Source organism: Mustela lutreola, chromosome 10 (genome assembly GCF_030435805.1).
Source record: "Mustela lutreola isolate mMusLut2 chromosome 10, mMusLut2.pri, whole genome shotgun sequence".
Classification (NCBI taxonomy): domain Eukaryota; kingdom Metazoa; phylum Chordata; class Mammalia; order Carnivora; family Mustelidae; genus Mustela; species Mustela lutreola.
Genome location: NC_081299.1, coordinates 77,820,925 through 77,844,382, shown reverse-complemented (window position 1 = coordinate 77,844,382; position 23,458 = coordinate 77,820,925). Strand labels below are relative to the sequence as shown.

The following is a 23,458-nucleotide window of genomic DNA, read 5'->3' as shown; positions in this document are numbered from 1 at the left end:
ACTCCATCCATGACTTGGCTTTACGCTCTTCTGCTGGGCTCCCCCCCCCCTTTCTTTTTTCTACCCGTGCAGAGGAGAGAATTCTTGCTCAATCTGTATGCAATCCTGTTCATGCTTGACAAAGATTATTTGGAATTTAAATAATATGTGTATCTAGCGCCTAGAGCGGTGATTCTCGAGTATGCCTTGGAATCATGGAGTGGTGAGAGGAAGGTTATAATGCAATTTCCTGGACCCTGCATTCCTCCCCATCCCAGAAACTGCAGGATGATTAAAGTGATCTAAGGAGCACACTTTGTGAAGTATTGGGCTTGAGGAGGCTTCTTGACATTAGTTTACATTCTGAGAGCAGATCAAGAAGCAGATGGATAGATGGATATTATCAGTGCTTCCTTATGGTCATATTGGGAGTTCTAGAGCAGTGCTGTTCAGTAGAAATAAAATGAACCACGGAGGCAATTTAAAATCTTCTTTTAGTGCATTTAAAAGGGTAAAACAAATGGGGTAACTGGGTGGCTCAGTTGGTTTAGCATCTGCCTTTGGCTCAGGTCATGATCTCAGGGTCTTGGGATCAAGTTTCTCTTCAGGCTCCCTGCTCAGTGGTGAGTCCTCTTCTATCTCTGCCCCTCCCCTCTCTGGTGCTTGCACAGGCTCATGCTGTCTCTCTCTCTTTCCCTCTCTCTCTCAAATAAATAATTCTTTCAAAAAGGTAAAAGAAATAAGTGAAATTAATTGTAATGGCATATGTAATTTAGCCCAGCATAATCAAATAATATCATTTAACATGTAATCAATAAAAAAACTATTGAGATTTATTTACTTTTTTCTTGTGCCATACGACACAGTACAGTTGCTGGCGCCCTTACAACACAGGTCAGTTTCCCTAGCCATATTTCGAGTGAGCAGTGGTGGCAAGTGGCTAGCAGCCACTGTCTTGGGCAGCTGTGGAACAAGTACAGCCTGCCCCAAGCCACTGGCAGACACGTGACCGGTCATGGCCCTCCTGCCATTGCTGCCTCCCATTGCTTCTCTATATGAATGACTGCTGAATCCTTCTCAGTGACAGAATTTCAGAACTACCAGTTAATCAGACCGCAAGATTCATTGATTCATTAAACAAATACTTTTTTTTTTTTAAGATTCTATTTATTTATTTGACAGAGAAAGACACAGCGAGAGAGGGAACACAAGCAGGGGGAGTGGCCTGAGGGACAAGTAGGCTTCCCGAGGAGCAGGGAGCCCCCAGTGTGGGGCTTGATCCCGGGACCCTGGGATCATGACCCTAGCTGAAGGCAGACAGTTAACGACTAAGCCACCCATGTGCCCCAAACAAGTACTTCTTGAGTATCTTTTCTATGCACAGCCCTGTCGTAGGTGCTTGGGATAGCCCCACAAGCAAAGCAGATGAAGATACCAGGCTCTGAAGGAGCTTCCGTGCTGGTGGTTGGGGATGGTCAATAAGTATAATAAATTAGTGAAGTATTTGATAGTTTGGAAGGTGACTGTTCAATCTAATAGCAGTAAGAACATGGGAAGCAGGTTTGGGCAGGGGACATCGGGATTGCTAGAGTGGGGCTGCTGGCCGGTCGGAGTGTAATTTTAAATAGGTCCCATGAGAAGGTAACAGGGAGTGGCCTTGAAGAGGGTGAGGTGAAACTTGAGGTGAGATTTCTTTATCAGGACTGTTGGCCTGGGAGCATTCTTCGTTAGGTGAGGGCAGGGAGCCGGGAAGAAGGGGACAGGACGAGGTGAGTCCTTATGGGATGGCACCATCAGCAAAGTTTCTGTCTCCCCCCTCACTGAAGACCAGACCAACTTGGGGGAGGCCCAGAGGAATACCGTGAGGCAACCCCCAGGCCTCTGAGTCAGCCACTAGGCTGAGTTAAGTGCTAAAACAGAGAGCCCCTGTTCCAGGAAAATGGTGACTGCACCCATCAGCCCGGATTTGTTCACTTTGCTTGGGATTGGGAGATAAATCTTGAGGCTTCCGTGGATCTGCTTAGGACTTTAAGAGTTAAAGCTTAAACACAGGTGTGGAAACAAAAGGGCTGGTTGCCTCTTCTGCTTTTGCTTTTTTCTTGCTCTTTTTGGACAAGGTTGTTGAATCTGATCCAGAAAAAATAATAAACTTGGCTCTCGTTGCCTAGCTGTAAGTTCTTGTCATAAAACTCCCAGCACTGGCAGATAGAGTAATGTTCTGCTCTTTAAAAAAAAATCTGGTAGCATAACCAGAATCGAAAATACAAATGTCATGCGTGGTTTAAGTAGGGGCGAGCATTCTGGAAGGGAGGTAGCTCCGTGTGCCTCTCAGCAGCCCAGGGGTTGTTGGGCCATAAAGTGCTTCCTGTTTGCCCCTTTAGTAGACACTCACTTGCTAAGGATCAGGATTCTTGTAGCTCAGCGCTCCGTTCATTCCCACAGGAAGACGTTTGTCATGTCAGGGAATGTCAGAGGATTGGGTTTTAATTAGCAAGCAGGGGGAAAGTTCACTAAATTGGGGGGTGGGGGAGGGAAAGACATGGAACTACTGAATGATTTCATAATTGGTTTTTAGTTGGAGTTAATGGGTGAAAAAGCAAATCATGGGGTTTAGAGGTTGGCTAAGAGATCATTTGGGCAGTGAGGGAAGTAAGGAGTTCGGGTTACAGGAATGAAGAAATTATGGCATATCCTTTCCTGGAAATAACAGGACTGCGTTCCATTCAACGAGCAGTTCCTGAGTCCCTGTTTTGTGCCAAGCTCTGTGCCAGGCCCGGGAGATTTAGAATGAACAGGGCGCTCTTATGGCCCTCCTGGTGGTGTTCTTTTGTCAGTTTTCACGAGAGGTGTGACAAGGCACCTGTGCCCCACTACACTCTGAGGAAAGGAGGGGAGTCTGGGAGGCTTGGGAGGAATAGTGCAGGTGGGGAGCAGGGTGTAGAAAGACTCAGGAGCCTGAAGCAGCAGGATGTGTCTGTCACTGAGTGATCCTGTATGGTGAGGAGATGGGGGAGCAATGGGGAGTGGGGTGGGCAGAGACCCTCTCTGGTCATATGCCAGCTAAGATGCTTAATACTGTCTCGCATCATCCTGTGTGGACTTTTTAGAAAGATCTCTCAGGTGCCAGGTTGGAAGAAGGAGATAGGATTGGCAGCTTGGAAGATAGGAGGTGACTGTGATCCCTGAGGTATAGAGTGCTTGAGATATTAGAGCCAAAAGTGAGATGGTAGCACGGCGAGTACCTACAGCTAAGGTGGAGAATGGGGGATGCAATAAATAGCATTGGAAAGTTTCTGCTGTTTTATCCAAATATAAAATTCTTGCTCTTAACATTTTTTTTTTTAAAAAACAATTCCATCGGGCTCTCTGCTCAGCGGGGAGCCTGCTTCCCCCTCTCTCTCCCTGCCTGCTGTCTGCCTCTGTTTGTGATCTCTCTCGGTCAGATAAGTAAATAAAATCTTAAACAAACAAAAAAGAATTCCATGTTCACTCATGTCGGTATTTTCTTTGCAGTTGTGATTGTCTTAGAAAAAATATTTTTGGTTATCGTTATTCTCTTTACATCTATGTCCTTCCACAGACTTTAACCCAGGCCAGACTCTAATGAGGGTACCATGCCATGAAGATGAGGCAGGGGCGGGGACACTGACCGGTGGTGGGACGACGGTGACAGACCATGTCCCCGGGCAGGTTCTGATGCCCTTAGAAATGAGATGAGGACAGTTCTGGGGAGTTCCTTTGTCGATGCTGGATGACCTGTGACCCCAGTGGGTGCTTTTCAGCATGCTGGGGTCAGCATGGGGGTGTACTTGAAAGGCCACAGACCTTAGCCTGGTCTTAGTCCACCACTCAGGGATTCAGATGAAAGTATAGGAGGTACAAATATGAAATACAGCAATGTTGACAGCCAAAAGAGTGAGGATTTTTATATGTTCTCCACAGACTTCGAATATGGGTCTAAGGAATAAATACAAGACTCTGTATTTATAGGAAAGAGTTACTGGTATAAGGGAGGGATGCAGAAAGCCTCGACCCAATAAAGACCTGGAGACTTAGGTCCCGCCCTGTCCTCCGTCACCTCCCTGGCATGAGCTGCTACCCTTTCTCCCCAGGATTATTACAGAAGTCTACTCCTGGCCTTGTGCTCTTGTCTCCCTTCGGTCTAGACTGGCCATAGCTGCCAGAGTAATTCTGTTAAAACATTTGTTAGTTGTTTTCATGAACCTCCAGTGGTGGCCCATCTCACCCAGACTAAACACTGTAAGTCCTTACCAGAAGGGTAAGGTTGGGTAAGGGTAAGGTCAGATGGGACCTCCTAGTCTCTCTCTCTGACCCCTCTGACCTTTTCACCTACCTGTGCCCTCCCGCAACGCCCATCCCAGTGCTCTGGCCACACAAGCCTCCCCACTCGCCCTCGCCCCACCTTTACACTTGCTGCTGTCCCCGTCACAGATGTTTTCCTTCTTATATCCATCTGCAGGGCTTGCTGTCTCTCTTTTTCAGGGATTTAACTGCTCAATGACTTCCTCAGTTGGACGTTCCCCACGACAACATTTAAACCTTCTCCTTTCCTCTTTGCACAGCACTTCTTAGGATATTGCATATTTGACTGACTTACTGTGCTCCTCTGACTTCCTTACTAGATGGTAAGCTCTACAAGGATGGGGAGTTTTGTCTGTCATCTTCTGTACTATTATCCCAGATTCTCCGGTGGCACCTGGCATAGGGGAGGCAGGTGCGCAATAAATATTTGTCACAAGTATGTTTAAAGTATAAGTTAATGAATATGAGATATCAGCAGGGTTCAGCTGATGAAAAAGCTTAATGTGATTTGGGGCCTTGTTTGTTAAGAGTCCACATATATGTAGAAAGAGAGGTATGTTGAATTAGCTCGGATGATTATGGAGGCTGGCAAGTCCCCAAATCCTCAGGGTCTGCCTCAATTTGAATCTAAAGGCCAGCAGGCTACTGTAGAAGCAGGAAGAGCTGTGTCCGAGTCTGAAGGAGATGAGCTTGTCAGGCAGGAGATTTTCTCTTACTCAGGGAGGGGCCAGGCCTTCAACTGATTGGAGGCCCACACTTAATAGGAGGGGCAGGTTGTTTTACTCAGTCTACTGATGTAAATATAATACCATGCACAGACACCCTCACGGAAATACTCAGAATCACGTTTGACCAATACTCTGGTCACCTTGTCAGGCTGACACAGAATTAACCATCACAATGCCTTTGTCGGACCACACCCCAAACCCCAAGTCTTGTCCCAGACACTGTGTTTCCGAGACTATGCTGGTAAAGCTTTGAGAACCACAGTATCTGGGGAGTTGTTGAGGGGGCTGGAAATCGCACCCTGAAGAACCAAAGTCGTGATCGGGGTCAAAGGACATCTTCCAACATTTGAAGGCTGGTCTCAGGGAGAGAAGAGGAAGGAGTTCTTGGTCTGGAAGGCAGAGCTCTGACACGTGGGCCTAAGGCAAAGCTTACAGATAGAACAGAAATCTGCCTTGGGAGCTGATGAGGTCTTCTTTCTGGCAGGATTGGTGCAGAGGCCAGCTGTGACCAGGAGTCAGAAGTCTCCTGTTCTGGTCTTGCTCCAGTGCTGACTCTCTGACCTTGGGTAGGCCCACAGCTTCTCAGAGCTTTCTTCTTCTCTGCTGTGGAAATCATAGTGGCCTCGCTCACAGGTCGTCCAAGGATCAGATGGAAATAACATTACCTTCTAAAGCTCAGTGGGGGTTGGGGGAGGCCTTTGTCGGCGTCCAGCTTTGGCTGAGCCAGGAGAGCGGGTGGTCAGGAGTGCTGACTAACCCCTTGCCATAGCAGAAAATTTCCACTGACCTGTAGTCAGGGACACTTCACTGCCTCTGGCAGCTTTGCTTTCTTCTCCTTGGAATGTGCCTGAGGAGTGGCAGTTCACTCCTTCTCCAAATTCCTCAGCCGTGAGTGTATAAGCCAAGTTGCTGCTGGCCCCAGGAGAACACAGACCTGAGCTGGGTTGACGGTGCTTGAGGGGATCAGCCAGGAGTTGACCCTTCTTGAAGCATTGGCCATGCCATCAGATTGCTTTTCTGTGACTTGAGCATACATTTCGAAGTTGCTCCCTATTTCTTCTCTTACTGACACGGTAGAGCCCACCTTCCTCTCTGAAGGAATGCATTCTCTGTAAAATGCTTAATACTTAAGTGCTTTATTTTATAGCTGTCCCGTGATGAGCACAAAAGAGAGGCGCATTCAAGGTGCCTGCCTAAATATTCAGAACTGTGCTGGCAGAGGGACAAAAGCCTTTGCACTATTGTGGGTTTTTCTCAGTAACAGGCTTGAAAAAAATGACTTTTCATCACAAGTCCTTTAGCCTCCATTAGCACAAGTGCTTCTTGGTGGAAAGAAGGTTTTGCTACAGTGCTTAAGTCATAAAAACCAGATAAACTCTGGAGTTCAGTGTTGGTGAGTAGCTAAGCCTTGGAGTATTTAGACGAAGGTTGGCAGGTAAACGGTTCGGGAAATTTTTCTTAGGCATTGTCCAAACAAGGGCAAAGCTAAACTGTCCCCACTGGTTTTGCTTGTATATAACTGGCATCAGGACATTTAGCAAATGTCATTATCACACCTCGGAGCACTTCATGGAGCCTGATAGTAGGTGTGTAGGAGGGGTAACTACGTAGTTAGAGGTCATCATCTATGTCCAGCTTAGTAATGATTAGTTCTCAGCTTCCCGGGCCAGTACAAACGGGGAAGCTTCTCTTATTCTTTATTAAGTACTAGACAGCCCAGCTTCTAGCATAGAGAGGGCTATCAATTTGGGGATTCAGTCTGGGGATCCAGTAGATGTTTGAATGTTTCTAATGTGCAGTCAGTTCATAGTGTAGACCAGCATTTCTCAGTCACAGTACTATCTGCATTTTGACTAATTCTTTTTTTCCCCTCTTTTAAAGATCTTATTTATTCATTAGCGAGCGAGAGAGAGAGAGAGAGCGAGCACACTAGCAGGGGGAGAGGCAGGCAGAGGGAGAAGCAGACTCCTTACTGGGCTGGGAGCCCAAGGTAGGGCTTGATCCCAAGACCTGGAGATCATGACCTGAGCTGAAGGCAGATGCTTAATCATCTGAGCCACCCAGGCGCCCCCATTTTGGCCAATTCTTGATTGTGGGGGCTGCAGTTGTAGAATGGGGGGCAGGGATGCTGAGGAGCACCCCGACCTCTGTTCACTAGACAGCCTCTCCTCCCAGTTGTGACCATAAAAAAATGTTTCCAGACATTTCCAAAAGTCCCCAGGGGGACAGAAATCACTCCATTTAAGAACCACTGGTATAGAGGAAGCTGCAAGGTACCCACACTGCCCCTGACCTATAATAATGCTTTTCAAACTATGGATCACTCGGTACCAAGTAAGGCAGGGCTTCTCCACCATGGCTGAGCTTGGGAATCCCGCAGGGACCCTCAAGATATTCCGATGTCTGAGTCCCATCCCTAAGATTCTAATTGGTCTGGGGTGTGGCCTGGACCTCAGGATATTCCGAAGCTCTTAAATGCTTCTACTTCTCAACCAAGAGTGAGACCATAGCATCAGTAGATCATGGAATCAATCTGGTGAAGAACTTCTTTGCTGGCATTTAAAAAAATACAGTAGTGCCCGCTTACCTGCTGTTTTACTTTCCGTGGTTTCTTTGATTGGTGGTCAGCTGCGGTCTAGAAGCAGACAGTCCTCCTGACATATTGTCGGGAGGTGACTGGTAGCCTAACACTGCATCACAATGCCTGTGTCTTTGGCCTCACTTCATCTCCTCATGAGGAATTTTTTAAAAAGATTTATTTATTTATTTTAGTGGGAGAGAGAGAATGAGCTCACATGCAGAGGCAGGGGCAGAGGGAGAGAGAGAACTATCTCAAGCAACCTCCCAATGAGCATGGAGCCCAGCATGGGGTTTGATCTCATGACCCTGAAGTCATGACCTGAGCTGAAATCAAGAGTCAGACACTTTACCAGCTGAGCCACTGAGGAGTCCCTCCTCACGTAAGCATTTTATAATCTGACATCATCACAAGAAGAAGGGTGAATATAGTACAATAAGATGTTTTGAAGAAGACCACATTCACTTAACTTTTATTTACAACATATTGTTTTAATTCCTCTGTTTTATTACTAATTATTATTAATATCTTACTGTGTGTCAATTATAAATTAAACTTCATTATAGGTATGTATGCATAGGAAAAAACATGGTGTACATAGGGTTCAGTACTGTCTCTGGTTTCAGGAATCCACTGGGGATCTTGGAAGGTGTGCGCCACAGATAAGGGGAGACTACTGTACATACATATAATTGAATAGAAACTGTTAAGGCCAGCACAATAGTTAGGATAAGTACCATTTTGTATGTACATTCAGCTTGAAAACACTGCTGTAAGCGATAGAACCATAAGCAAAATTTCTGCTCTCACCCTGCCTTTGGTCGGTTATTTATAATCAGAAACTGTTGTACTTTTTGTTAGTGGTAAATTGTTAATGTGAAATTTAACGCATTTATAGTTGTGTGACTTGGGAATTTATGAACATTTTTGCTGACAATTTGAGGTTTCACCCTGACATTCATAAAATCATTTATTTTTGCAAATGCTAGCCAGTAAAGATGACATGCATATTTTCACCAACTAAATTTGATTACAGTGCAGCAACGAGATGATAATTTTCCTCCTTTGTATGTGTTAATTATATATACCATGATGTGCTAGGTCAGCAATTGTCTAAATACATCAAGCAAGAATGTGGTATTTGCATAAATCATCCTGAAAGTTGTACTGGGATCAGTCCAGCAGCCTCTTGACTTCATTATCTGTGGGGATTTGGGGGTCTTCAAAATAAACGGTAGCATACATGGATCTCACTCACTTCTAGGAAGCAGTGTAATGTGGTAGAAGACTGGCAGTCTCCAGTCATTCTTTTTTTTATCTCCGTGTTCAAGAGAACGTAAACCAAAGGGGGATTCTTGCTGTGTCTCCGTGGTGGTTGACTTTTGGTAGATGCTGTGGTCATGGACGACCTGAAAGTCAAGTTTACCTGCTAGCAGGACTTCGGATTTCTTGTCCTGATCTTGAAGGCCACTACAAATCCATGACAGCACTCATCAAGGCTTTCCACTTGACTTGAAACCCATTACTTGAAATCACTTCAATGTAGATATCAGAAAAAAACAGCAATGATCATTCACAATGCAATCTGTGGTCTCTCATCACAGAGTTCTTTGAAAATTCTTAGGGACATCATGCATCATTGGTAGCTTTGTTGTTTCCTGGGAGAAGTAGCCTTGGGATTGTTTTCTTGAATCAGCTGCTGAAAAAAATAAAGATAGATCGGCCTGTGTAGCAAAGAGAAGAAGATGGATCGACAAATAGCCATTGGTTGATAAGTGCTCTCTTTAATTATGATTCAGCTCCCCGTGACTGCTCCACAATAAATATGTTTCTCAATTCTATTCTATTCTATTCTGTTCTGTTCTGTTTCCTCTAGGTGTCTCAGGGTTCCACAGTCCAGTTTTCATCAGGAAACTTCTCCTTGTCAGCAAAAACAGAAGAAAGGAGCTTCCCCCATGGAAACGAACATCTGTTAAATTGGGCTCGAAAGGAGTACGGAGCAGTTACTTCATTCACTGAACTCAAGATAGCAAGAAACATTTATATTAAAGTGGGAGAAGGTAAATTTTATGTGGTTTCAATTAATGACTGATTTATGACACTCAGTTGTCTTCTTTTCAGAGACCAGGTGGTTAGGGCAAGGAATCCTAGAATTACAGAATGTTGGAGCTGGCAGGGACCCGGGAGATCATTGGGCCTACTCCCCTCATGCTCCCTCCTTCTCTTTTTTTCCTTCTGAGGAAACAGGCCTGGTAACAGCCAAGTAGGAAATGGGGAATAACATGGGTGAGAGAGGAGGTTGCGGTGTAGGGTTTAGAAGACATCCATGCACAGAAGTCAGAGTAACTGAAGGGTGAGAATCTGAGGTGAGGGAAAGGAGGCGATTGCCAATGGAAAGGAGGAGTTGCCGGAAGGAGTTAGGGCACCCCCTTACCTGTTAACCTGCAAACATTGGAAGCCAATGTTAGTTTATGGTCTCAAAACATTGGTTAGATTTTGGACAATAGCAGAGGAAAAGTGTTTGAATATATTTTTAAAACTTAACACCAAGGACAAGGACAAAATTACTGGAGAAAGGACCTGTGTGGCCCTGATAAGGAGATGGTCCATTTTTAATTTCCTTGCCTTGCCGAGGGATATAAATATCTGGTCAGTCAGCTTGAAGGCCCATTTTTAAAAATAACTTCTTTCATCATTATTTTTAGTTGAGCGTATTTGGAGCCCCCCTGAGTTACTAGAAATAACAACTCTCGTGAATGAGTTCTTGTAGTCAGGTGATGATGTGAAAACCGCATGTCTTGTCTTCCGCGTCCATCTGCTTTCTGTTGAGTTCAACAGCACGTGTCACCCCTTTCACAGGCTACATGACAGCATAGCACGGGTTATGGAGTGCTTGTTCATGGCCCGTTCTTATACTTGGGCTGTGTGACAGGTGCAGGAAAGGAGGACACTGATTTTAAGAGTGTGTGCTGTGTGCAGAAGCCACAACACGGCTGCAACAGGTGCCTTTCCCATGGACCCCACTTAACCTCGCCAGTAATCTTAGGAGGAAACCATTATTTCCACCATTTTACAGAGGGGTTAGTGGTGGGTGAAGCTAGCTTGCTCAAATCCACATTATTAGCCAGGGGCGAAGCCAGAATTCAAACCCAGGTTTCCTGACTCCTGAGTCAAATGCTTGTTTCCTGATGCCGTATATTAAGCCTTAGCCAAGTAAGCGCATCCTAAAAACGCAAGTAGGCACCCAGATGGGAAGATTTGTTTCACAGAGAGAAGAATTTTAGATGTATGTTGGGTTCAAAAGTTGAAGTTTGTTCTGGACTATGAGGGGGGGGTGGTCAGGTAGCTTATAGAAGTGAAGTTCCATTGGAACAAAATGAAGAACCTCTTTTAGCAAAGGTTCTAAGCCACACACCCCCCCACAGTGGTCTGCATTTCTGAAGCAGAACTCGAGTAGCATCAAAGAATGCTGATTACCCAGAATTTGTTAGAATAAGAAAAGGTATTACAGTAACATTTAGAATGTTGACCTGTTCTCTTGATAGTGCATGAACTTTTATGCGTAGCTGTTGCCTGCCTTGAAAGTGAGGGATTAAGTGATGTCCCCAGGGCCACATGCTGAGTCAGGGAAGAACTTAAAGGACATGGTGTCTAGTCCAGTAAAAACCAGTGACTCCTTAATAACCCCTTTGGAGCCCCTGAAACTTGATTCCAGCCACCAGCTGGGTAGGATTCCCTGGTAGACAGCATGGAGAAGAGCATTTGGGGGAAATGGGGGTCCTTGGTTGGGTTGGTGGACCACAAGGTGATGTTGTCTATTACCATGGATCAGGCTCCACTGAGCGGGACTCATGAGTCTGCTCCCCAGAACCTGACCTGCCTCTACCAAGCTTGAATCCAGGGATCGCAGCCCATGAGCCTCCTCTTGCTGTATCCCCAGTGGCATTTTCATCACCTGGGAACTTGTTAGAAATGCCAATTCTTGGGCCCACCGAAGACCAACCAGATTGAAAACTCTGGGGGTGGGGTCTAGCCATCTGAGTTTTAACAAGCATGTCTGATGATTCAGATACATGCTAATATTGGAGAACTGTGACTATAACCTGCATACCTAGAGTGGAAGAATTGAGGAGTTTCAGTTCTTATCCCAGCTGTGAAACTTCAAGCAACCCTCTGATTTCCCACTTAAGCCTTACTTTCCACAGGAGGAAAATGAGGAGTTTACATTACCACCACCCACCTCCCCACCCTACCCCCCCATTCTCAGAGGATATCATTCTAGGTTGCAAAGTTATTTGTCAGTCCTTTCCTAAAATACAAATACGCATGTGACTCCCCCCCTCCCAAAACCTGCCAGGTTTCTACCGGGGGATTCCCCTTTGTGGTTTCCTTTCTGCTTGGCAGTTGGTCTAAGTTTTGATGCCAGGCGTGCAGAAGGTTGTTCAGGGGAAAAAGAGCTCATATATAGACATGTACACACAACAGAAAGTGATTAGCTTATACAGCTTAGCGACAATGGCCTCTGGGTCTTGAGCCCTTAATAACACAACTTTTAAACAAACTTTTCTTAGTAGCTTTGGAGGGTCACATTGTACGTGAGTTTTTTTTGTCATTTGTCTCCAATCTCACATCATTGTTTGTCCATTCAGGAAACCTATGCCTTGTGCTTGCTGTACGCCAGGTGCAATCTGGGCACACCTGTGGACTGGACGGAGTGATAGGCCAGAGTCCCAGGAGGGTCCTAGTCTCCTGAGTTGACTAGCTTGTCCCTGACCCATACACATCCCCTCGGAGTCTTGATTCCATTTCAGTCTTGCCACCCAGTATCATTTTCCGTCCTGTGATCTGGGGGAGGCATTCGCAGGCCTGCAGCAGCACAGTGTGCGTTCCTCATCTGTTCATCTGGCAAAACCCTCAGCAGATGCCGCCGGGACTGGCAAGGGGAGACTGCTCCAGCCGCTGGAGTCAGTGGAGCCAGGGGGTCTGTAGGGAGGCATGCAGGGTGAAGAGCCTGCCTGCTCCTCTGGTCCCATCTGGTCCAGGCCTGGTGCTGAGGGCGCCACGGTTCCTGGAGCCGGGATGCCGCCATGTGTGCTGTGGACCTCGGCCCAAGGGAGGTGACGCAGGCTTGGTGGGGGTTGAGAGCAGGGCAGCATCAGCCCAATCTGGGGACCTCCTGGGCTGACCCCTTTCTCTGGAGTGAAACTTGCCTGTGAATTTGAACCCCAGCATCCTGTCCCTTAAATGAAAGAGGCAGAAGTTTGTTTCATTAAAGTGCCAGGGCTCTGATTAATTACCCCTTCTGAAAAAAAAGTCTGCTACACCTAGAACTTCCCTGACACTGGTCCCAGCTGTCATCCTGCCAGCAGTTTCAAGTTCTGTTTAAACATTTAAACCGCTGGCTGGAAATCCCATCAAGCACAGTGCTGTGTGAACGGCATGTGCCGTTGCGAGACTATCTTCAGACTCTGGGTACTTGTGTCGCTTTCCCCTGTGGAGGTGATGAGCAGCCCCCAGCACAATGGGATGATGTTTGTAAAAGCACCTTATAAACTGTAAAGTGTTATCAAAACATTCGTCACCTGTGCTAAGATTGTGAGAAAGAGTGAAAGTCTGTTTCTCCCAAACTTTTTCCTTCAGTCTTCAGATCTGTAGTGTTGTGATGAGTAAATATCTCCATAGTCCGCCAGAGAATTAATTAGGTGGTTGGTTCTTCTAATAGCGAATATCCAAGGGGCGGAGCATATCTCGGGAAGAGGATAGATGGATTGATTTCAGTTTTGAGTATTGTAGGCTGTGAAATATCTATTGGATTTTTAGGTGCTTGGTAGATGAGAGGCAGCACAGGTCTGCAGCCCAATAAAGGAGCCATGATCTAGGTGCAAGTTGAAACCCTGGGAGTGATGGAGATCATCTGGGAAGAATTACGAGACAAAACGGGGATTGAGGAAGGAACGGAGTTCTCAGCCTTGGTTTTGTATCAGAATCAGCTATGGAGCTTTTCCAGAAAGAAAGCTTCCTAAGTGGCTCCCACCCCCCACCCCCCCCAGATCTTCTGAATCAGGATCTCTGGGATGGGGTACCAAATAGGTGTGCACCAAAATTGAGGATTGCTGGTGTTTAAAGAATGGGCAGAAGAGGAGGGGGCAGGGAAAGGGACAGGAGCTAGGTCAGAGGAAGTGGATGAGGACAAAGCAGTCTTGCAGAGAACAGGGAAGGAGAAGATTTGGACCCAGAGAGACCACTGGAGTTGGTCAGTAGGAGGAGGTCACTGGCGACTGTATGGGAGGCATTTCAGGGCCGTGGCTTAGGAGTTCTAAGGCGCTCCTAGGGCTTCTGGTTCCTTGTCCTGCAGCTGCTCAATGTCACTGTCATCTTCCCTCTGAGTCTGGTTACCACATAGCTCTGTGGCGTGACAGGTTGTCCTGTGCTTTTTTACTTTCAGATCAAGTGTTCCCTCCCACATGCAACATAGGAAAGAACTTTCTCTCACTCAATTACCTTGCTGAGTACCTTCAGCCCAAAGCAGCAGAGGGTTGTGTCATAGCCAGCCAGCCCCAGGATAAGGAAGTACACATCATTGAGTTAATTACCCCCAACTCTAACCCCTACAGGTAAGTAAAGAGAGAGAGAGAGAGAGAGAGTGTGTGTGTGTGTGTGTGTGTGTGTGTGTGTGTTGAACTGAGAAAAGATGAAAGGGGCACCTGGGTGGTACAGTCAGTTAAGTATCCAGTTCTTGGTTTCGGCTCAGGTTGTGGTCTCCCGGTCATAAAACAGCCCCATGTAGGGCTGCACGCTCAGCCCAGAGTGTGCTTGAGAGTCTGTCCCTCTCCCTTTGCCCCTCCCCCCCACTTGCTCTCTCTCGCGCGCGCGCGCTCTCTCAGATAAATAACTAAGTAAATAAAATCTTAAAAAAGAAAGAGATGAAACTAAAGATCTTTGCTGACTTGAGGCAGAGAGACATAGAGCCCTACCTGTGTATGAGGTTTGATGCTTTGGGTGAATTAACAGAAGTTTTGAAAAAAGGGAGTGAAGGCACCAATGGTATATTTTATTTTCTGCATCTGCCTCTAGATCCCCTGTATTCTAGATGAATTTCTGATGCCTCCTGTGAACTTCCCGGACATTAATTATAGGACAGAACTCACTCATGCTCCATCATTATCTCCTTGATGGAGGTTATCCCTGATAAGAAAAATTAGAAAATATGCCTTATTAATACATTATAATTTTAATAACATTCTGTTTTTAATGAAATTCTGTTCCTTGCGCATTTGCACTCCTACTTTAGAGGGGGGTGTATGTGTGTGTGTCTGTGTGTATGTGTGTGTGTCTGTGCCCTTCATGGTGACACACCAGAGAGCCGCTAGATATGACCTGCCTCTACATTGTGTTCTTTTTCTCCTTCTTCCATTCTCAGCTTCCTGCCCCAGAACTAAAAATTTAACTCTCCTTGTCAGGAATGATTAGGAAATTAAAAAAGAGAATAAAAGAGGGAAAGTGGCTCTTTCTCCCACTTTAGCCTGCATTCCTGTGGACTAGTGACTTAAAATGTAAATTTATATTGTAGTGGGATTTCAAATCCTAATCAAATTTTTGCTTCCCAAAGTGAATAAACTACACATCAGTTTTGGGAAGATTCCATTCTATCCCACATGAAGAATTCTGTGGAAAATTTAAAAGAGAATGGAAATAGAAGCAATCTGGCAAATGTGCTTAGATATTAAGCCTCAGGCTTCATTTGAGTATATCATTCATCATATGCTTTACAAGTGTGTAAAACCAGGAAAGAAAGACTGTCCTCTAAATTCAGAATGACAGAAATGTTATTGTTTGGTTAAAAAAATTTCTTTTTTATATGGGATTCTTAGAAGTTTGGGTTGTGTTCATCAATTTTCCAGTAATCACTTGGTTGACCATCTGTTTTCTTTATATTAATAACTGTATATCCAGAAGTTTGGGAAAGTAAATGCAGATATGATTCTGTAGCAAATGTTAATGGCTTAAGCAAACCTTCTATTCAGATTCAGATTCTCTAGCCCTTTGCTTCTTATTTTATCTGAAGTGTCCTAGTTTGTTTTTTTACTACCAGGCCTCCCTCCTCCCTGACACCTTCCTTACCAAACTGGCACTTAAATTTCTGGTTTTGAAGGATTTTGTGCTTGTAGGAAATTGGGAAAGTTACACATTGAAGGTGTTGAAGGTTGGAAAACAGCAACTTGCTTTAAAAGTAAACTCCTCTGGTTGCCCAAGTCCATTTCAAACCATAGATGCATTAAGTAAACATCTACCCCCCACACACACACTCAAGAAGGAGAAAAATTTTAGTGTCTAATTATCAGCAGGCATATTTGTCTATTGTTATGTAAAACCATTTTGTTTTGTGTGCACTAACAATCTGTTTTGCACATGTCATTTGCCTGGGCTCAACTCCAGCTTTTTAATCAACTGGCCAGACACTGGAAACATGAAGACTTGGAAGAGAGGAGATAGTTGCAACTTTCTGGCATCTGGGTCCTAACTTTGCCTTTGTTTTCCATTCACAGTGCTTTCCAGGTGGATATAATAATTGACATAAGACCTTCTCGAAAGGACCTGGAGGTGGTCAGAAATCTCATCCTGATCTTGAAGTGCAAAAAGTCTGTCAACTGGGTGATCAAGTCTTTCGATATTAAGGGAAACCTGAAAGTTATTGTAAGTTGGTTGAGCATTTCTTTGTTTTGATGTATGGCAGCGATTTAAACTGTGCTTATGTGTGTTATTTTTGTGAAGTTTCTGCTTCTCTGAGCTTTGTCTGTTATTTTTCACTTTGTAAAATAAGATGCTCCTTGGTTTCTCCTAACAAGGGCAGACATTGGGGATTAAAAGTGTGGCCTCTGGGGTCAAGATCAAGATTGGAGTCCAGACTGCCATTTACAAACGGTGACCTTGGGCAAGTCCCTTAACCTCTCTGGACCCTGTTGCCTCATTTGTGAAATTCCTGAAGTGTATGAGCATAGCTTCTAGTCAGAGCAAGTGTAAAATAACGAGCACAATGGGGCCTTTCATGATTGACAGTCATCCTGTAAGGGCCTCAGTGTCATGGTACTGAATATCAGCTCTTACTTTGGGGTTAGGTATTTAAGGAAGGTGTGGAAAATTGGGCTGACCCCAGTTCATACTGTTGACTGGTCTTTTTGAGATAAACAGAGCTGTTTGCGTGTCTTTTTGCTTGCTTCTAACTTACGAGAAACACTGATAAAAGAATCATGCTAATGGAGAGGTTAGCAAAATGACACAGGAAAAGTAACCCCAGCCTATTTCCTAGGCATTATTTTAATGAAGGAAATACACTTAAGTTTATTTGGTTGACGTGATAGGCAAATACTAGCTAGTTTCCTGAAAAGTTGAATGTTGAAATTTAGTAAAATAAAAAAAATTTTTTTTTAGGTTAATTCCTTTTTTTTTTAATTTTTTATTTTTTATAAACATATATTTTTATCCCCAGGGGTACAGGTCTGTGAATCGCCAGGTTTACACACTTCACAGCACTCACCAAAGCACATACCCTCCCCAGTGTCCATAACTCCACCCCCCTTCCCCCCACCCCCCCTCCCCCCAGCAACCCTCAGTTTGTTTTGTGAGATTAAGAGTCACTTATGGTTCGTCTCCCTCCCAATCCCATCTTGGTTCATTGATTCTTCTCCTACCCACTTAAGCCCCCATGTTGCATCACCACTTCCTCATATCAGGGAGGTCATATGATAGTTGTCTTTAGAGGCGGTGGGGGGGGAGTGGGGGGAGAGGTTAGAAGGAGAAGGAGAGAGAATCTCAAGCAGACTCCGAGATGAGTCTGGAGCCTTACATGGGGCTTGATCTCGTGACCCCAAGATCATGTCCTGAGCTGAAACCAGGAGTCGGATACTTAACCAACTGTACCACCCAGGCACCTGAAAATAAATCTTTTTCAGATATGTGTAAGGAGATAACTGTTTGACAGAATACTGCACAAATCACATTGCAAGTTAAAGAAAAACCTCCCCCTCCTCATTTTTAAGAATATAATCACCTTATCTTTTGTGTAGATTTAAATGTTTGTGCGTTGTCTTTTTAAAATACTGTGTCCTCTTCCTTTTCCAGTACCTGCATTGGGTCAGTTGGAGAGGATTTTGTTTTCAGTATTTGGTGGGGAGGGATGCCTTTGGTCTTGGTGTTATTTATTCATGGCACCTAGAGTGTGATCCAGCAGTGAGCAAAGCCAGTGCTCCCTTAGGTACCGTCGTGCGTGAACACTCACCAGAGGCAGCAGGCAAAGCCACGAGCATCCACATCTTAATTTTAAAGGAATCATTTCTGGTTCCTGTGGGTTTTTTGTTATTGTCGTGTTTGTTTTTTTTTTTTTTTTTCTCAACTTTGAGAGGATCCAAAGAAACCATCGTGTATAAGGGTGATCCATTAATTTGGTGTCGAGAACAAAGCCCAGCCGTGATTTTCTGAAGTCAGAGTTGTTCTGATTGCTTTCCCTGGCATGGCATGAGGGGTGTTGGTGACCTGGGGTGTCTACAGCATTTGCTGCCTGGCACACAGACCAAATGTTTTTGATTTTCAGAATAACAAAAACAGGAAAGGGAATCATGCTTTGAAAGGCGAAAACATACGGTACATTTTAATTCCCTGCTGGAGTTGTGTCAGTGTTCTTTTGGCCCTGACCCTTCAGTGGCTCTTTCTGTACCTGAATATGTGTTCCGGGAGTTCACTGTGAGTGTCTTCACTTTTCGTATGAATAAGAAAGGCTGGAGTTGAGATTGCTCATCCCAGTGCAAGATCTGTTTATATTCCCCTCTTTGGCTGTACTCCTGTTCCAGGCCAATTTTGGACAATGCATGACAACATTACTAAACAATTAGGTAATGTTGCATGATGTTCTTTTTTATTCTCCCAGTCAGTTTCATGCTTTGTGATTTCCTAACTCTCAGTGTCAGATGTGACTTCTGCCTGTGCTGTGAGGAAAAGGTACCTGCTACTAAAAAAGCATCCATTCATGCTTAGAAAGGGAGAAGGGTTTATCATGGCCTTGTCCGTAGTATTTTCTTCAGAGACGACCTGGTAGATTGGAAAGAACCATGGTTTTGGTTCCTGATGGGGCTGGAATCAAATCCCATTTCTGATTGTCATTCCTCTTAGTTAATAGTGGGGAACCCAACTAAATTCAGGGTCTGTAGCCCTACCTGTGAAAACTGGTGTGATGATAGTACTCACATGGGAATTCTTGTGAGATATGGCCCAGTGTTTTCGTTCATTCGTTCATTCATTTAGTTCTTCAACAAACATTTGTCAGGTGCCTCCTGGGTGTTTCATTTAAGCACTTGGCACACTGTGTGCACGTGGTGGGTTCTCAGCCATACAAGCTACTTCTGTGCTTCTTAGGTTCCCCTTCTTTAATCAGGGAATAGTAATGCCTATCTCTTTATTTAGAGGAGAATTAAATAACATATGTGAAGCTTCTAACACAGTGCCTGCCACAGACAAGGGGGCCATCTTCCTTCCACAAGCAACTTTTCAAAAGTTTGTCTAGAGGAGCAATTAACAGCTCTAAACAAACTGAAAAACAAAACGTAGATTAAAAGAGTTGTGAGGAACTTGATAGGGTAAATGTAAAGAGCCCCCCTTAAGCACGAGTTCCATGTGTGTGCTCATAGGGGGTGGGGCATGGGGCAGAATGCACCCTCCAAATGACAGAACAGTCCAGAGATGGGCATAGGCAGGACCGTGGACAAGAACGGGAATACAAGAAGCACCCACATTACCATGCCCAGCTCTGGCTCTTTCTTCACATCCCTTATGGACTCTGCACAGTCACTTTGTGGAAGAACCTCCAAAACATAAAAGAATAGATTGAGGAAACTTCCTAGAAATTTTCTGTTGTATTATTTCAAATGGCATTAGCACTTCCAGGTTGACGTTGGCCAGCTTATTCTTAGAAGAGACACGTTTTAGTCCCAGTGGGAATATGCATTACATCTCTGAGCACCTCTCCCTGTCCACCATCAGTTCTGATGCAAGTGTGTGTTTGGCAGTGGAAGGGAAGTGGGGAGGGAGGTGCTTGGACTTGACCTAGCTCATCATCCCTCACAAAGATGTGGCTGAAACATGGTGGTGGGATTTGGAGATCCCCCCCACGCCCCCGAACACTCCCATTTGAAGTAACTACACTGAAGCCTTGGAAAAAAAGCCTGGAGACTCCCAGAAATACAGGGTGAGGATTTCGCTCATTGCTGGGAAGGAACCGGCTTGCCAAGCCTTGCTGTTTTACAAATGTGTAGATAGATTTCTAGCCTTGTAAGTCCCGAGGCGTAATCAATATGAGTTGTACTGACAGCTCCTAGATTTAATGTGGAAAGGTGTAAACAAATCATTCCATATTGGTACCAAAAAAAAGACAGGTGGCAGTTGTGATGATAGTCTTCTGGAAATACAGTATTTTCTCAGCTGTCCAACAACATGAGAGACTAGGGCAGATGAGGCCAACCAGTGCTGGGGAGGCCAGTGTTGCAACTCCAGCCAATCAAAATGACATGCTGCTTTCAAAGTCTAGAGACTGCGCCTAGGAAGCTAAGTTTGAAGAACTAATTGGATCCTTCTTTACCTCAGTTTAGTTGTTTTTTTTTTCCAACCTTTCCTTCCCCTAAGGCATTTTCTCTGAATCACACCAAGAGCTAGAATATTCCAAACCTGTGAAACTGAGTTTTTCACAGATGGCTGCGAAGCATGGTTAAAGCTCTGTCTGGTTCCTTTGCATGTATGATTGTGACTGGCCAGCCGGGCAGTTTCGGATAGGCACTTTGGGTAGCAGGAAAATGTAGCGGGGGAGATCATCTGAGCTTTGAACTGAAAATATGTGTCCTCAGCCAATATCCCACAACCAAAGAGGCCAAGAGAACTTAGAGCCTATGAGAGTCTTCAATGGTTTTACAGTGGGAAAGGATTAATATTTAGTCATGTTAGGGGCAAACAGAATGGGAAACAAATGGGGAATTTAGGAAAAAATGCTGCATGTATGCAGGAGAAAATAATTGGGCATGGAAATTAAAGTGATCTTTATATGGCATGAAAATGGTCTAATCTGCAGGCTGGAAGAGCTTTCCAGCCTTGTTGGAGCATTTGTTGAAAATATGGTGCCTTCTCCTTGGCGTCTCCCCTGCAGCATTCAGCTGACATCCCCTGCAGCATTCAGCTCACTATCTGACAAGATCACTACCCTGGGAGCCAGGTGGTGTGGAAATTTACCGTCCATGTCTTGGTTACTCAGTCCTTTCTTGGAAGGATTTCTGTCATTCACTTTTAATTTTGTAACTAACTACGAAGTGAAAGTCACCTTGTATAGCTGGATAAAAATATTGGTTCTCAGAGGTATAAAAATATTGGTTCTCATATTAACTAATGTTAATATATTTATATTTAAAATAAAATCTAAGCATAGTCACTTAATAAAATTGACAAATGAATACAATGACAGGATCACTAAATGGAGTATAAATTACAACTGAAATACCAACACTGGTTCACCATAAGGGATTTAATAGTCTACAAAGATGAGATGGTCTCCATAGTGAAGTAACTAGATTGTGCCTTCTGTCATTTAAATCTAGGGTATAGGAGATAGGATAGAAGGATGGATATATTTTTGGCAGTATAACATGTACATCTGTATACTTTATACATCATTTTAAATAAAAATAAGGGAAAGTTTGGTATGTATGTACATATAATTTAAACATTAACTGTAGGAACATACTAGGTGTACACCATATGTAGCTACTTGGTGATCATTGGGTTATTTTTATCAATATAAGCCACCCAAATGGCATGATCAAACAGCATGAATAGATTTCCCTTAATCTGCTATTAAAGATTTTCGTATCAGTGTCCTTAGCCCGAGGAAAATAGGGATCAAAAGAATACATAGTTCCTTCATCTGCAATATAGAATTTGTATGTTTCAGATATTTAATTCTTACTCAAAGCACTGTTTAGTTATAGACTCATGAGTGAAATTTTGCTATTATCTTCAGGCTCCTAACAGTATTGGCTTTGGGAAAGAGAGTGAAAGATCCATGATAATGACCAAATCCATAAGAGATGACATTCCTTCAACCCAAGAGAATCTGGTCAAGTGGGCTTTGGACAACGACTATAATCCAGTAACATCATATACAGTGGCTCCTGTGGCTAATAGATTCCATCTTCGGCTTGAAAACAATGGTAAGTGTGATTTTTTTTTTTTTCCCCTGAAGTAAAAATATTTACCAAATGAGGCTTTCCAATGAGGAACTCTCATTTCAGCTTATATGGTGCTGTTGTTCTGTTGTAAATTTTGATGATTCATTTGACTATAAAGCTTAAGGTTATCTAGCATTGTGATAGATTATTTTGAGGAAATGATCTTTGGTACAGATTTTTTGGTAACGGAGTTGATTGCAAGTTGGAGACCTTCATTATAGATCACATAATTCACTGTGATTACATTAAGAACAAATTAGCCTGGCTTCTTCTCTCAGAAGTGCCTACTAATCACTACAGCTGACATACAGCTGTCCCTACTACAGGGGTGAAGTCCTAGGGCAGGCTGTATCTTGGAGGACAGTAGTCACCAGGCACTTTTCTCGCTTTCACCAGTGGGCACACAGGAGTTCTTGCCCCCGCTGGGTGGAGCAGAAAGTGGAATATGAACAGGTTCGTGAGGTTTTTCCAGAGCTTTTCAGCTAGTGAGACTCAAATCCCAAGTTTTCTGCTCCCCAGACCTGTTCCTTACCCCAGTGGTATCACTACCAAGCAAGCCTCAGTACGGGCCGTTTATTCACTGTTTGAGGAGGAAGTTGCTTACCTCTGAGCCTCAGGTTCTTCCTCAGTAATATGGGAGAAAAAAATAGGCCCCATCTCAAAGAGTTGTGAAGGTTTCTGTCAATATACAAATTAAAAACCCTCCAGAGCTCTGATTTCTTTTGGATCCATATGGCTGGGCCATCTCTTTCCAAAAGATAGTATTGAAGGAGAGTTAATGTCCTCTCTGGTTGTCTTCACTCCCTGCTCCCACTGAGGTGGGCTGACCTCAGGCATTGTCTCTGAGACTGGATATAGACAATAGTGGGAAAAATTTTCTTCCCTAAATTGCTGAAAATAGGACAGAACACTGAGCATTCATCATGTCAAAATATGCCTCTCTCTTTGAAGGAATGTGTGCCTAAGCCGCTTTTTCTTGTCAGGACTAGGTTCTAACAGGCCAGGGTGCCCAGATATCTGTTAGAATTTAGCAGGCAGAAAGGAGGTAGCAAATAATCTTAAATTGCCAATACCATTTCAAGAAATTAAAGAATTCCTAGATTCAAGGGAGATATTTCATTGGCACTTGAAGAATATTATTGTCCCAATAACTTTATCAAATCAGATTTTTATAGCTTATAGAGCCTTAGAAGCTATCTAGTCCCGTGGTTCTCAACCTTGGGTGTACATTGGACCTATACAGAGAGCTTTAAACATGTTAATGATCAGGTGCCGCTCCAGAGAGTCTGATTTTTATTTGACCTGGGGTACAGCCTGGGTATAGGGAATTTTTCTCAGTTCCCAAATGATTTTAATGTGTAGCCAAAGTAGAGAACTCCTGGTCTAATACAACCTCAATTTTAAAAATTAGAAAACCAAGACACAGAGAAATAAGCCATGGCCTAGTGCCACTCAGAAAGAACACGAGGACTAGAATCCAGGCTTCCAGATCCCCATCTCCTTTACACATTGCTTGTTAAGAGTAATTTTACACACTCCCATTCTGTGCTAGTTCCTCTTGTTCTTCCTGCTAATGATGATGACTGGGGCCT

At 44.2% G+C, this 23,458-nt stretch overlaps 1 protein-coding gene and 1 long non-coding RNA gene across 5 annotated transcripts in view; one reads left to right on the top strand and one right to left on the bottom strand.

The window, feature by feature from the left end:
• LOC131810382 (uncharacterized) overlaps nucleotides 1-7,717 on the bottom strand; it is a 44,114-nt gene extending 36,397 nt beyond the window's left edge. The window contains exon 1 of the long non-coding RNA XR_009345562.1: nucleotides 7,618-7,717. This is a non-coding gene — a long non-coding RNA (uncharacterized LOC131810382). The remainder of the gene's footprint in view (nucleotides 1-7,617) is intronic.
• TGFBR3 (transforming growth factor beta receptor 3) overlaps nucleotides 1-23,458 on the top strand; it is a 197,851-nt gene that overhangs the window by 137,207 nt on the left and 37,186 nt on the right. For all 4 annotated transcript variants that reach the window (XM_059138273.1, XM_059138271.1, XM_059138274.1 and 1 more), the window contains 4 exons: nucleotides 9,485-9,668; nucleotides 14,054-14,222; nucleotides 16,155-16,302; nucleotides 21,659-21,848. In XM_059138273.1, coding sequence (XP_058994256.1) covers nucleotides 9,485-9,668; nucleotides 14,054-14,222; nucleotides 16,155-16,302; nucleotides 21,659-21,848 — 691 coding nt within the window. The remainder of the gene's footprint in view (nucleotides 1-9,484; nucleotides 9,669-14,053; nucleotides 14,223-16,154; nucleotides 16,303-21,658; nucleotides 21,849-23,458) is intronic.